General features: G+C 43.5%; 1 protein-coding gene across 4 annotated transcripts in view; it reads left to right on the top strand.

Annotated features, from left to right (window-relative positions):
• APBA1 (amyloid beta precursor protein binding family A member 1) overlaps positions 1–13,889 on the top strand; it is a 231,361-nt gene that overhangs the window by 151,585 nt on the left and 65,887 nt on the right. For all 4 annotated transcript variants that reach the window (XM_047767749.1, XM_047767751.1, XM_047767748.1 and 1 more), the window contains exon 2: positions 31–1,290. In XM_047767749.1, coding sequence (XP_047623705.1) covers positions 100–1,290 — 1,191 coding nt within the window. In that variant the 5' untranslated portion in view covers positions 31–99. The remainder of the gene's footprint in view (positions 1–30; positions 1,291–13,889) is intronic.

Genomic DNA, 13,889 nt, shown 5'->3' with positions numbered 1-13,889 from the left:
TTATCAACCCCTCCCTTCTTGTTTTTCCAGCCGGGCAGAACAAAATGAGAGCGCTTTGAGCCGGCCCAACTTCTCTCCCAGCCGTCCCTGACGCCCACCATGAACCACTTGGAGGGGCCCGCGGAGGCGGAGGTGGAAGTGACCGACGAGGCGGCAGGCGGGGAGGTGAACGAGTTGGTAGAGGCCGACCTGGAGCACCCCGAAGTGGAGGAGGAGCAGCAGCACTATGGGGGCCGACCCCCGCGCGGGCGCGCTGTCGAAGACCTCCGAGCATCGCCCGGGCAGCAGCAGGAAGAGGAGGAGCGCGGGGAGTGCCTGGCGCGCTCTGCCAGCACCGAGAGCGGCTTTCACAACCACACGGACACCGCTGAGGGCGACGTTATTGCCGCGGCCCGCGACGGCTACGACGCCGAGCGCGCGCAGGACCCAGAGGACGAGAGCGCATACGCCGTGCAGTACCGACCCGAGGCCGAGGAGTACACGGAGCAGGCGGAGGCCGAGCATGCCGAGGCCACGCACCGCCGCACACTGCCCAACCACCTGCACTTCCACTCGTTGGAACACGAGGAGGCCATGAACGCGGCATACTCGGGTTACGTCTACACGCACCGGCTCTTCCACCGCGGCGAGGACGAGCCCTACGCTGAACCCTACGCCGACTACGGGGGCCTCCAGGAGCACGTGTACGAGGAGATCGGAGACGCGCCCGAGCTGGACGGGCACGACGGCCTGAGGCTGTACGAGCAGGAGCGCGACGAAGCAGCCGCGTATCGCCAGGAGGCCCTGGGCGCGCGGCTGCACCACTATGATGAACGCTCCGACGGCGAGTCTGATAGCCCGGAGAAGGAGGCCGAGTTCGCGCCCTACCCGCGCATGGATAGCTACGAGCAGGAGGAGGACATCGACCAGATCGTGGCTGAGGTCAAGCAGAGCATGAGCTCACAGAGCCTCGACAAAGCAGCCGAGGACATGCCCGAGGCCGAGCAGGACTTGGAGCGTGCTCCTACCCCAGGCGGGGGCCGCCCCGACAGCCCTGGCCTGCAGACGCTGGCGGGGCAGCAGCGGCTGGCGAGTACCGTGGGCAGCGAGGCGGTGCAGCGGTACAGCAAGGAGAAAAGGGATGCCATCTCGCTGGCCATCAAGGACATCAAGGAGGCCATCGAGGAAGTGAAAACCAGGACCATCCGTTCGCCTTACACCCCCGACGAGCCCAAAGAGCCCATCTGGGTCATGCGCCAGGATATTAGTCCCACCAAGGATTGTGACGACCAGAGGCCGGTGGATGGAGATGTAAGTTTGTGCGGATTCGGACTTGCCCAGCTCTATGCGCGGTCTTCTGGGAGACGGGCGCTGGGTGGTCATTGGGAGATGACTTGATGAGATAAATGATCAGTGGGGACGCTAAAAATCGTGTCCACCGTAAGCTTCAGAGACAGCTTGCGCTAAAGCCCCAGTGAGTGAAATACAGGTGGGAGGGGATGAAGTGAGGAGAGGTTGCATAAGTCAGTGTTTCTCAAACAGCCCTTGGAGCGCTTGTTCAGAAATCGATTTCCACTACTCCCTGATCCCTAGTTTCTCACTTAGAAGGGGCGGGGCAGAGCCTAAAAATTTGCATTGCTAGCATCCAATAAAAAATAAGTGTGGATTGAGTAAGGAGAGACTTTACTGGAAAGGATTATGGCAAAGGGGGAAAGGTACTATTGTAATAGGGGAGGAGGCCTAATGCAGTAGTAGAACCGCTGACTCTCTAAGACCCTCAGTGGTCTCTAGAGTTAGGCGAAAAGGGGGTTCCTTTGTAGGGAGGAGTAGGTAAGGCTAGAAAAACAAGGCTGAGGAAGCGGGATGAAAGCAAGGCTTGAATGCATTGCTCTCAAGAGAGTGTTTTAACCTGAAACCAGCCTAGTCCCTGGAGGGGCTGTTGAGGAGGGGTTGTAGTCTGACCAAGGTTGAGGAAACTGGAAGAAGGTGAGAAGTGTAATCAAAGGCTTGTTAATAAACATTTTGTTCTGCTTAATCAGCATTTCACTTACCCATTTGTCAGGCAAAGAATGGGAATTGGGAGGGTCTGTGTCTTGCTTGCCATAAATGAACAAGGGGCACCTGTGAATAATCTGAGTCTTAGCCATTTCTAGCCATTTCCAGAACACAAAATGGGCAGAGGTGTGGGTGTTTCTTAACCTTTGCTGTTGTCTGGGATCTTGAGACTCAGCTGAAATTCAATGCTGTTACTAATAAGTTCCCGGGTGATGCTGATGCTGGTGGTCCCAGGACCACAATTTGAAAGCCACTGCCTTAAAGCCACCTCCTTAAAGGTTTGCCATGGACAATATGGCCTCTCTGGAGGAAATCAAGGAAATCCTTCTGGGCTCTTTCCAGCCAGGGGTATCTGCAGCTTTCTTATTCCCCCTGTGCCTCAATGTGACTTTCAGAAAGGGCTTAATTTTCATTTCCGATGGTACCAGAGTGACTTTCTCACCTCATGAAAGACGTATTTTTGGTTTTAAGCTGAAATAAAAACTTTCTTATGAAGAGCTGCAGAAAGCGATTGCTGCCCTGTTGGCATTTTATTTTCCATTTTTGAAATACCTAAGAAATTTGATAACTTGGCAAGCTTAGGTGTCACAGTCTATTAAAAATAAATCAAGAAGTCTAACCTTTGCACCCACAACCTGGCTCTAAAGATTCTTTTTCTGCTCTGACTCTCACTTTTCCATTCTTTTGAATAATTTTTAAGCACTTTTATTTAAAATGGGAGCTTGGAGTAAAAGAAGGGTCACGAGTTAAATTCAGTTTCACTTAATTCTGCATTTTGTGATTGTGCTAGGCTTTTGCTCAGTGTATCTTCAGGAGTGAGAAACCATTATTGGAAGCTGGTTGTACATTTTACTTACAGCTAAAGGGCTATGCAGGTCAGAGAGGTATCGTTTGTCTCTTTTAGTGATGGTCAGTATTGGCTGTTAGCTGATAAAATTGCGGGCATCTTTAAGGAAAGGTTGGAACTGGTTGGGAAAGGATGTGCGTCCTCCTCAGCGAGGGGGCAGCACTGGGTCAGCCAGTTCCGCAGGCTCTGCCTCTCCCCATTGTTTTCCAGGCTTCACTTGCAAGCAGTTAAAAAACTAATTCACTCACATGCAGAGTTCTCGGTGACCTCCAGTTGTCTTTAGCTTCCTCCTGGCTAGGAGGGAGGGATTCAGCAAACATTTTGCAGATGTAGTGGAAATGCAGCAGGTCTTTAAAAATGGGGAGCTGGCAAAAAACCAGGTTCTACATCCTTTTAGAAACTTGAAAAGCCATTTGAGAAGAAGCTGCAGGAGCATTTTGTGTGTCTTTTGAGGACCACACCCACAGCATATGAAGGTTCCCAGGCTAGGGGTTGAATCGGAGCTGTAGAGCCGGCCTGCACCCCAGCCACAGCAGCATGGGATCTGAGCCTTGTCTGTAACCTGCACCACAGCTCACGGCAACACGGGATCCGCAAACCGCTGACCAAGGCCGGGATCGAACCCACGTCCTCATGGATACTAATCGGGTTCGTTTACCACTGAGTCATGACGGGAACTTGGGGGAGCATTCTTCTAGATACCAGTCTCTTCAGCTTTCTCACTGGCACTAGCTCCATGAAACCGATGGTTTACCTCCTCGTCCCTACAGATTCACCATGAATCCACAGCACAGCCTACACTAGGGCTGGGTGCATGTTTTTATTTGAACTAGGAAAACAACTTAACCTATTGGAAGATGTTTAATTCAGAAGGTGGAATTGATGCTAGAATATTGGGTGGTGCTTTAGAAAATTCAACTTGATGTTAAGAAATTGGTGAGTAGGGCTTACTGGGTTATGAACAGTTAATACAAAGCAAACCCCAAAACCTGTGCCTTAAAATATTCCGCCAGTCATCTTTTAGCCATTTGAGTTTATGGATTGTGTTTTATCTGTCATGCCATATTTATAGGAAAGATCTTCATTTGCTACCTCTCTGGTGGTATTATGGGGGAAGATAATAAGGATACACAATTCTTCTGATTTCCAGCTCTGTATCAAAAAATATTTACTGGGAGTTCCCTTTGTGGCTCAGCGGTAATGAACCTGACTGGTATCCATGAGGATGTAGGTTCAATTCTTGGCCTCACTCAGTGGGTTGGGGATCTGGCATTGCCATGAGCTGTGGTGTAGGTTGCACACATGACTTGGATCCCATGTTGCTATGGCTATGGCATGGGCTGGCAGCTGCAGCTCTGATTCAACCCCAAGCCTGGGAACTTCCATATGCCAAGGTGTGATCCTAAGGAAAAAAAAAAAATTGCTGAATGCTCATTCCATGTATGCTGTTGTATAAAAGGGGAAAGCACTGTGGTCTGGAGTCGTCCTGAAAGGTACTTGGTGAAAATACAAATTTTTGGAAGTTCCCTGGCTCAGTGGGTTAAAGATCCAGTGTTGTCACTGCTCTGGCTTGGATCTCTGCTGTGGCACCAATCCATGGCTCAGGAATTTCCATATGCTGTGAGCATGGCCAAACAAATTACTGCCTTTAGTTGTCAAGTCCAAATACCTAAGGTGGGGCCCAGTGATCTGTGGTTTTGTTTGGGTTTTTTCTCTTGCTTTGTTTTGTTTTGTAAATTCTCCCCCCTTTTTTTTTATTTTTTTTTTTCGTTGCTGCCGTGGCATATGGAGGTCCTGGGCCGAGGATCAGATCTGAGCCACCGTCGCAACCTGCACCACAGCTATAACAACACTGAATCCTTTAACCCACTGTGCCAGGCCAGGAATCAAACACCTGTATCCTTGGTGTTTGAGAGACACCACTGATTCTGCGTGCCACAGACGGAACTCCTCCCTGTGATTCTTAAATATTAAGAACCACTGATTTAAAGGACAGGTATCATCTGGGTAGTTTCCTCATGTAAATTCTGTGGATTAGAGACTTAGCTAAATCTCTTATTAAGGCAGGTATGGTTTTCATGGAAGGAACTATCCCATTGGGATCATGGGTCAATAGGCCTGGAGAAGGGGGGCCCTAAAATTCTTGTTCCAGAAGCAATGCATTCTTAAAATAGCAAAATCAGAAACTGCAGCACAACACATACATGGAAATAAAAACCACCTGTACTACTACTTACCAGAGATATCTGCTGATGGCTAAATCTGCTTTTAATGCTGCTTTTAATTCTCTAAGAACTTTCCTGTTTTTCTCTTAATTAAGCAAACTGGCATCTGTGTGCTGGTGAGTGGTACAGAACGTGAAGATAGGAATGCTCATTAACATGTATTTAAAAAATGTAGACTAGATGCTCAGCACTGAGTGGAATTTTTTTTTTAAACTTATAAATGCTTTGTTCCTAGTAAAGTCTCTCTTTTCCAGGTATATGTTTGAAAACTACCATCTAACCCCCTTCTTGAAAAATAACTATTAAATGAATGACCAGTTGTGAAAAGTTCCGCAGCCTCCCCATCTCTCTTTAGGCAGCAGACTCCCTCTGAGTAGAGAGCAGAGTCGTGATGGAATCAGGGAGGTGGGTGGGAGCCAGCACATTGCATAAATGGGAGGGTTTGGGCTCTTTGAACTGGTGTGTTGTGTGGCTTGAATTGGTGTCTATCTCTGCTCTCTCTTAAGACTACACAAAAATGACAGTAAAATGATAAAAATATGTAAAGCCACGAGCAACAGGAGACAGAGTGAGTGGCAGCAGATGAGAACAAAATTTTAGAACATCAAAGTGTCTGGTGACTGGCGGAGGTAGACGTTAGTGCCCCCCCAACCCCCCATATTGCCAGTTGTCCTGTCTCTCAAGCACAGGGAGGACCACCCTGCAGCCCCTCGTCTCCTAGGAGCTAGACACGGCCAGTGAGGTGGGAGCAGTGAAGTTGGTGCTGCTTCTCAGCAGGAGCAGCTTGGAACAGCCATCTCTGCCTCAAGCCTCAGGTTAAGATGGTGGTGCCACACAATGGCAGAGCCTCTGTCACTATGGTCCCAAGTGACTGGGATTAGCAGGGCTTCCTGCTGACCGTGTGAACATGAAGTATGAGAGAAGACTTGGACTTTATTTTTTTAAGCCTTGAGGATTGGGGGTATTCTGTTGCCACAGCATAGCCTGATTGATTTGAACACACTGATGAGGTTTCTGTTTTCCCTACTCTGCCAAGTGTCTGTGAGGATTTGTGTCTTGGTCCCCCAGAAAGGCTCAGAAACCTGAGACACCAGTTACCTCCGATGACAGGAGTATGGCTGAAAAACAGATGCGTGTTTGAAGGTCTGTCATGGGAGAAAGAAGATTCTAAACCCCTTCTCCAGCCCCTGCTGCCAGCTTGCTTCTCTTCCCCCCCTTCCCCAGAATGTGGGAGGTTTACTGTAAGGGTGGGTGAGCCAGAGAAGTGCCAGAACTGGGGACACTAGCCACAGCTGAATATGGGGATGAGGATGCCTTATGGAAAACAGAGCCCTGTAAGCAGTGAGACTCTGAGAAAGCTTTGGAATTCTTAGCTGTCAGCCGTAGAACCCATCCCCTCCCAGTTCCCAACCCCAGCAGGAAGTTAGAATATTCCTGGGGGAGAGGGGAGGTTCATGGGGACAGAAAGACCCAAGAAAGAATACTCACAGTTACTCCGTTTGGGGGTTTTCCAGCATAAAACCTGGGTTTCCACCTGATGACCCCACAGTAAAGGTTACTGCCTCTCACGGATCTTCCAGTAGACTTTTGGGGACCCACCTTTAAATATCACCGGACATTTAATTTTGTATTTGTATGTCCTCTCCCAGGAAATACAAAGCCAAAAAAAAAAAAAAAAAAGCACATGGAAAAGGTACTTGGAGAAATAAAGGCAGTGCTCAGAGTGGGCAAAACCAATAACACATTCGTCAGTATCCTCAAGTAGGAAAAGATAGGGGAGACACCAAGTAAGAATAGGATGCCATTTTAAAAAAAATTCCCCCAAATTTTTAAGAAAATGACAGCAGTAATTTTTGAAATCCTTCAGAAGGAAGTTTAGGAGACAAAGTAGAGGAAATCAAGAACATGGACCAATTAAAGCAAAGGATAGAAAGAAGAGCATAGAAAATATGGAGAAATTATGAAACAGCGTTGTCTAGACGCAAAGGACGTGAGAGTTCCCTGATGAAGAGATCCCAATGGGGACCTAGAACAATGAAATACAGGCACAGAAGTTTCAGAACAAAAGGGAAAAAGAGAACATCCTGCAGGCTCTCAGGGAGATGAAAACCCGGTTACAAACCGGTTACAAATAGTCAGGAATCACTACGGTGGTGGACTCTTGAGAAGCAACACTGGAAACCGGGAGGCCTACACTCAGTCTAGTTTCCAATTAAGTGTGAAGGTGGAGTCAACATGTTCTCAGTTTTGTGGGGTCCCAGAGATTTACCTCTGGGAGCACCTTTTCTCGGGAAGCTACTAAAGGATTCCTGCCCCCCCCACCCCCCACCCCCCGCCAGCCATGGAAGTGTAAATCTAAATGAAGAGAGAAGATGGGACATCCAGGAAATGAGACAGAGGGGCTGCCCAGGGCGATGGGGAAGGAGATCTCAGATGAGGTCTGTGAGAAGGACAAGGCAGCAGCCAATCCAGAGCTTGGAGGGCTCCAGATAGGTTTCCAGAAAGGGTTTAAATGCGGGATTTCCTAATATGTTCGTACCTAGAGGAGTTTTAGATTTAGAGGGTTTGGCATAAATTACTGATCAGTACACTGAAAACTAAGCAAATGGAAAAACAAATCAGTTATTTACCTCGCTAAAAACAGTTGTTATACTGGTAGGAAATGCAATAATGCAATGCATGTGTCTCAGGAAAGAGCACATGCATAGGCTTCGTAATGCAAACACTGAATTTTGATTAGCCAGAAACAGTTAATATTGAGTGGCTAAGGGAAGGTATAGTATAAAAGAGGTATATCCTAATCTTTTATAGTAGAAGCTAAGAAATAGTATCTGCAGGTGAAAAATCAAGGTGAGGCAATGTAAACATACTACTTAAGACTCTAGAAGTGACTACCAGACAAAATGATAAAAGCAGACCATGGAGCCAGAAGGAGTAGGGAAAATGACTAGTTTTTGCTATAAGCCATGTAGTGCTGGTTGGACTTTTGGACTTCCTTTGTGGCTCATGACTTTTAAAACTGTATTTCTGTATTTCTTTGCCTTATATTTAAAAAAAGAGAAAGGGTTGGAATCGTTATTTCTATACGAAGGGATTGTCTCGATGTTACTATCCATTTTCTTGAAAAACTAAAACCAAACATTTGTATATTATGTGTGCAGTTTATAGAAAATGATTGCCTTATTAACTGTGTTGATAAAAGATAAATGTCCTAAGTTTTTCATTTTAATTTCAGGCGGTGTTTGTGTATGTTCTGAGCACAAACACTTGCATTTGGCTTCTATCACACACGTAAGAGTGAAGAGGTAAAAAGTAAGTCAAGGCGAGGGCTGTACTATTTAAGGTGAAGAACTCTAATTGGTAAGTGGATTTGCATCTCTACAGGGAAAAACCTGAAGAGTTCAGGAGCTGTGGGCTTGATAAGGGGCTTAGAGTTTGGAAACCACTGAACATATGTGGGAAGGATGGCAGCCAGAATACGAATAATTGCAGTGGGAATGATGTTTGCTGAGGTCAAAGTGGATACATTGATTTCTTCTCAGGTTTATGTGCTTATATAGGTTAATGGTCTGTACTTTAAAAATGAAGTGTTTTCAAGATGCCTCCTTTTACCAGGGTACTTGTAATGGCCCATTCTTCAACTTAGGGTTAGCAGTAAATTGCCATATCCCTGCCAGTGGGAAATAAATAACAGAACTTCATTGTCAATAACAACAACCAAAAAATCTGCTTTTCTATGAACCATGGAGGACCTGATGTGACCGATGTAGTTTTATTTTGTTTAAAGACATAATGATCTTACTGTTGAAACCTCAAAATGAAAAGGCTTGACCTGGAAATCCCTTTTGGAAAGCAAATACATAATTCATTTCAATCATCAAAAAATAAAAGGAGATAGGATAATGTGTGCTTTTGCTCTCCTCTCCTGGATTAGAAGTATTTCTGATTCCTTTAACTCACCTTTTGAGTTTCACCTGTCAATTCAGCTCCAGGACAGGTGTCTCTCCATTGACATCAGGCCATCACCATATTGGAATCACTGGAGCAAACAGTGATTGGAAAAAACATGGAGCAAACTTTTTACTACAGCAGAAGGCAAGGTCTCCAATTACTCTGTGCTCTGTGGAATGAAAATAAGTGATAGGAAAAACTGATTGTTTTTTTAACTCCCAGGTTCCAATTTTTTCTCGTGACCTGACCGCATTCCCAAGAGGAATCTTTCTCAACGTTGTAATGGATTGTCTCACTAGTCAATGTGTATGTGAAACTGCCAAGAAATATGGGGAAAGCAGCAGGGAAGGAAGTGGATAATTTAGCCAGAGAGGCTTTTGTTACCATTTTCTAGATAGAAATGCGGCACACAGGGCTACAGTTTGAGTGTCTGATGTGCTCTCTTAATAAGTTGGGGCTCAAGAAACTTCCCAGGATTCTTTAGAAATACTGTGTCAGCTCTTCCAACTATGCACTTTCAGTATTTTCTGTAAGTGGAGTGGGGCTATTTAGGGGAAGAAGGAAAGGTGCAGGGAGAGGAACAGATATATCATAGATAATTGAATTCCTTATGTAAACCCAGTTAAATCCTCGGAAATGTTCTCATTACAAGTGTAACTGACAACATGGTCTTAATACAGAAATGTAGCTTCTCAGGCCACTTCCATTGAAGCACAGTTTTCACTTTGTTGAGAACAGCCACAGAGAGGATATTGTTTTATTTCAACAAAGGCCACCTCACTCTCCTGAAAAGTCCCACTGGCAATCTCTCTCTCCAGCTATTTCCCACATTAAGACAACAGGCACTCAGCTGCCCACTTGACCTCTTTAGCTGGTCAGATCCTGCTAATGGAACACCAAACACTAAGTAAGGCTAGGAATGGATCGAAGGAGGTTTGGAGCTGAGGTGGGCATTTTGGCCTCAGCTTTCCAGATGAAATAGCTGAGAATAGGTGGGTTATGTGACCCAGCAGCCTTGCCCACCAGTCATGATCTTTGACACATTTCACAGCTTTAGAGGGCAAATCAGCTTGAATGTCTGTGACTTTCGTTTTCAGGAAAGACAAAAAAGAGATTCCTCCAGGAAGAAATTTCCTTGCATAAATTTCAGGTATGACTTATGCAGACCCCTCTGGATCCAGATGGCTCCTTTGGCATGTAAGGACCCCACAGTTCACCCCACATTGGCTTACTCATTGGTCTGACACCTATAAATTCTAAATCTACTTATTTTTATACAGGCTTGTCTCCATACCCAACTCTTTATTTTTAAACATTCATATATTTTTTAAAAAAATTTTTATAGTATAATTGACTTAAAATGCATTCATTTCTGCTGCGCAGCAAAGTGACTCAATACTTATATATTCTTTTTCATATTCTTTCCCATTATGGTTTGTCACAGGATATTAAATATAATTCCCGATGCTGTACAGTAGGACGTCATTATTTATCCACATACCCCACTTCTTACCACACTGAGTCACCTCAGTCCAGATCACATTCCTATTCATTGCAGTTTGGGCCTTATTCTTTGTGGGGGCTTTTCCCCCATTTTTTAAAGTATTACTGAAGTGTTGATTTACAATGTTGTGATAATTTCTGCTGTACAACATGTATAACTGAATCACTTTGTACACATATCCATTATTTTTCAGATTGTTTTCCCATATAGTTTATCAGAGAGCATTGGGTAGAGTTCCCTGTGCTATATAGCCAGTCCCCATTGGCCATCCATCCTATATACAGTAGTATGCATATGCCATCCCAAATCCCCAATCCATCCCCCCACCTGTCCCTTTTTGTTTGTTTTCAAAGTCTATGAGTCTGTTTCTTTCTGCAAACAAGTTCATTTGTATCATATTTTAGATTTCCCATATAAGTGATACCATATGGTAGTTGTCTTTCTCTTTTTGACTTCACTCAGTTCGATAATCTCTGGGTCCATCCACATTGGTGCAGATGGCATTTTTTCATTCCTTGTTATGGCTGAGTAATATTGCATTGTGTATATGTACCACACCTTCTTTATCCATTCCTCTGTCAATGGACATTTAGGTCGCTTCCATGTCTTGGTTATTGTAAATAGTGCTGCAGTGAACACTGGGCTGCATGTATCTTTTCAAATTACAGTTTTCTCCAAACACATGCCCAGTAGTGGGATCACTGGATCATATGGTTATTCTATTTTTAGCTTTTTGAGGAACCTCCATACTGTTTTCCATAGTGGTTATACCAATTTACATTCCCACCAACAATATAGGAGGGTTCTATTTCTCCACACCCTCTCCGGCATTTATTGTTTGTAGACATTTTGGTGATGGCCATTCTGACTTGTGGGAGGTGGTACTTCATAGTAGTTTCAATTTGCAGTTCTCTAATAATTAGCGATGTTAAACATCTTTTCATGTATTTTGGGCCATCTGTCTTCTTTGGAGAAGTGTCTGTCTGGATTTTGATTGGGTCATTTGTTTTTTGATATTGAGCTGCATGAGTTGTTTGTATATTTTGGAGATTAATCCCTTGTTGGTTGCCTGATGTGTAAATATTCTCAACCCATTTTGTGGATTGTCTTTTAATTTTGTTAATGGTTTCCTTTGTTGTGCAAAATCTTTTAAGTTTAATTAGCTCCCATTTGTTTATTTTTGTTTTTATTTTTATTACTCTAGAAGGTGATCCAACAAGACATTCCTGCAATTTATGTCAGAGTGTTCTGCTTATATTTTCCTCTAAGAGTTTTATAGTATCTGGTTTTACATTTAAATTTTGAGTTTATATTTGTGTATAGTGTTATGCAAAATGTCTTAATTTCATTCTTTTACATGTAGCTCTCTGATTTTCCCAGTGCCACTTACTGAAGAGACTCTTTTCTCCACTGGATATTCTTGCCTTCTTTGTTGTAGATGAATTAACCATAGATGCATGAGTCTATTTCTGGGCTTTCTATTCCAGTTCCATTGATCTATGTATCTGGTGTTTTTTTTTTTTTTTTTGCCAGCATCAAACTGTTTTGATGACTATAGCTTTGTAATATGGTCTGAAATCAAGAAGCCTGATTCCTCCAGCTCCATTTTTCTTTCTCAGGATGGCTTTAGTTATTTAGTGTCTTTCGTGTTTTCATACAAATTTGAAATTTTTTTTGTTCTAGTTCTAGGGAAAAGGCAGTTGGTAATTTGATAGGAATTGTGTTGAATCTGTATATTGTCTTGCGTAGTATAGTCGTTTTGACAATATTCATTCTTCCAATCCAAGAACATGGATCTCTCCATCTGTGTTATCTTTGATTTCTTTAATGCCTTGTAGTTTTCAACGTGCAGGTCTTTTACCTCCTTAAGTAAGTTTATTCCTAGGTATTTTATTCTTTTTGATGCGATGGTAAAAGGGATTGTTTCCTTAATTTCTCTTATTATTTTTCATTGTTAGTGCAAAGGATGCAAGAGATTTCTGTGTATTAATTTTGTATCCTGCAACTTTACCAGATTCATTGGTGAGCTCTAGTAGTTTTCTGTTAGCATCTTTAGGATTTTCTATGTATAGTATCATGTCATCTGCAAATAGTTTTATTTCTTTTCCAATTTGGATTCCTTTAATTTTTTTTCTTTTCTGATTGCCATGGCTAGGACCTCCAAAACTATGTTGAATAAAAGTGGTGAGAGTGGTTATCCTTGTCTTGTTCCTGATCTCAGCGGGAATTCTTTCAGCTTTTCACCATTGATAATGATGTTAGCTGTGGGCTTGGTATACATGGCCTTTATTATGTTGAGGTAGGTTCCCTCTATACCCACTTTCTGGAGGTTATCTTTTTCTTTTTTAATCAGAAATGGGTGTTGGATTTTGTCAAGAGCTTTTCTGCATCTATTGAGGGAATCATATACTGGGTTTTTTGTTTTTTTGTGTTTTTTGTTTTTGTCTTTTGAGGGACGCATGTTCCATGCTAGGGGTCAAATCGGAGCTGCAGCTGCCAGCCAACACCAGATCCAAGCCACGTCTGTGACCTACACCACAGCCCAAGGCAACACGGGATCCTTAACCCACTGAGTAAGGCCAGGCATCAAACTCAACATCCTCATGGATCCTAGTCGGGTTTGTTACTGCTAAGCTACAACAGGAACTTCTGAATTGTATGATTTTTATTCCCAAGTTTGTTAATATGGTGTATCACACTGATTGATTTGCAGATATTGAAAAATCCCTGCATCCCTGGGGTAAATCCCACTTGATCATGGTATACAATCCTTTTAATAGATTATTGTATTTGGTTTGCTAGTGATTTTGTTGAGGATTTTTGTATCTATATTCATTGGTGATACTGGTCTGTAATTTTCTTTTTTTTTGTGGTATCTTTGTTTTTGGTATCAGGGTGATGGTGGCCTCATAGAATGAGTTTGGGAGTGTTTCTTCTTCTGCAGTTTTTAAGAATAGTTTCAGAAGGATAAGTTTTAACTCTTCTGTAAACATTTGATAGAGTTGACTTGTGGAAGTCAATCTTGTTCTGGACTTTTGCTAGTTGGAAGTTTTTAATCAAAGTTTCAATTACAGTACTTGTGATTGGTCTGTTCATATTTTTTATTTCTTCCTTGGTCCATCTTGGAAGATTGTGCCTGTATAAGAATTGGTCCATATCTTCTAAGTTGTCGTTGTATTGGCATATAGTTGCTTGTAGTAATCTCTTATGATCCTTTGTATTTCTGTGGTGTCAGCTGTAACTTCTTTTTCATTTCTAATTTTATTGATTTGAGCCCTCTCCACCCCCCCCACTTTTTTTTTTCTTGATGAGTTTGGCTAAAAGTTTA

The sequence above is a fragment of the Phacochoerus africanus genome, chromosome 2 (assembly GCF_016906955.1).
Source record: "Phacochoerus africanus isolate WHEZ1 chromosome 2, ROS_Pafr_v1, whole genome shotgun sequence".
NCBI lineage: Eukaryota > Metazoa > Chordata > Mammalia > Artiodactyla > Suidae > Phacochoerus > Phacochoerus africanus.
The sequence above is the reverse complement of the archived record's forward strand: the minus strand, read 5'-3'. Positions and strand labels throughout refer to the sequence as shown.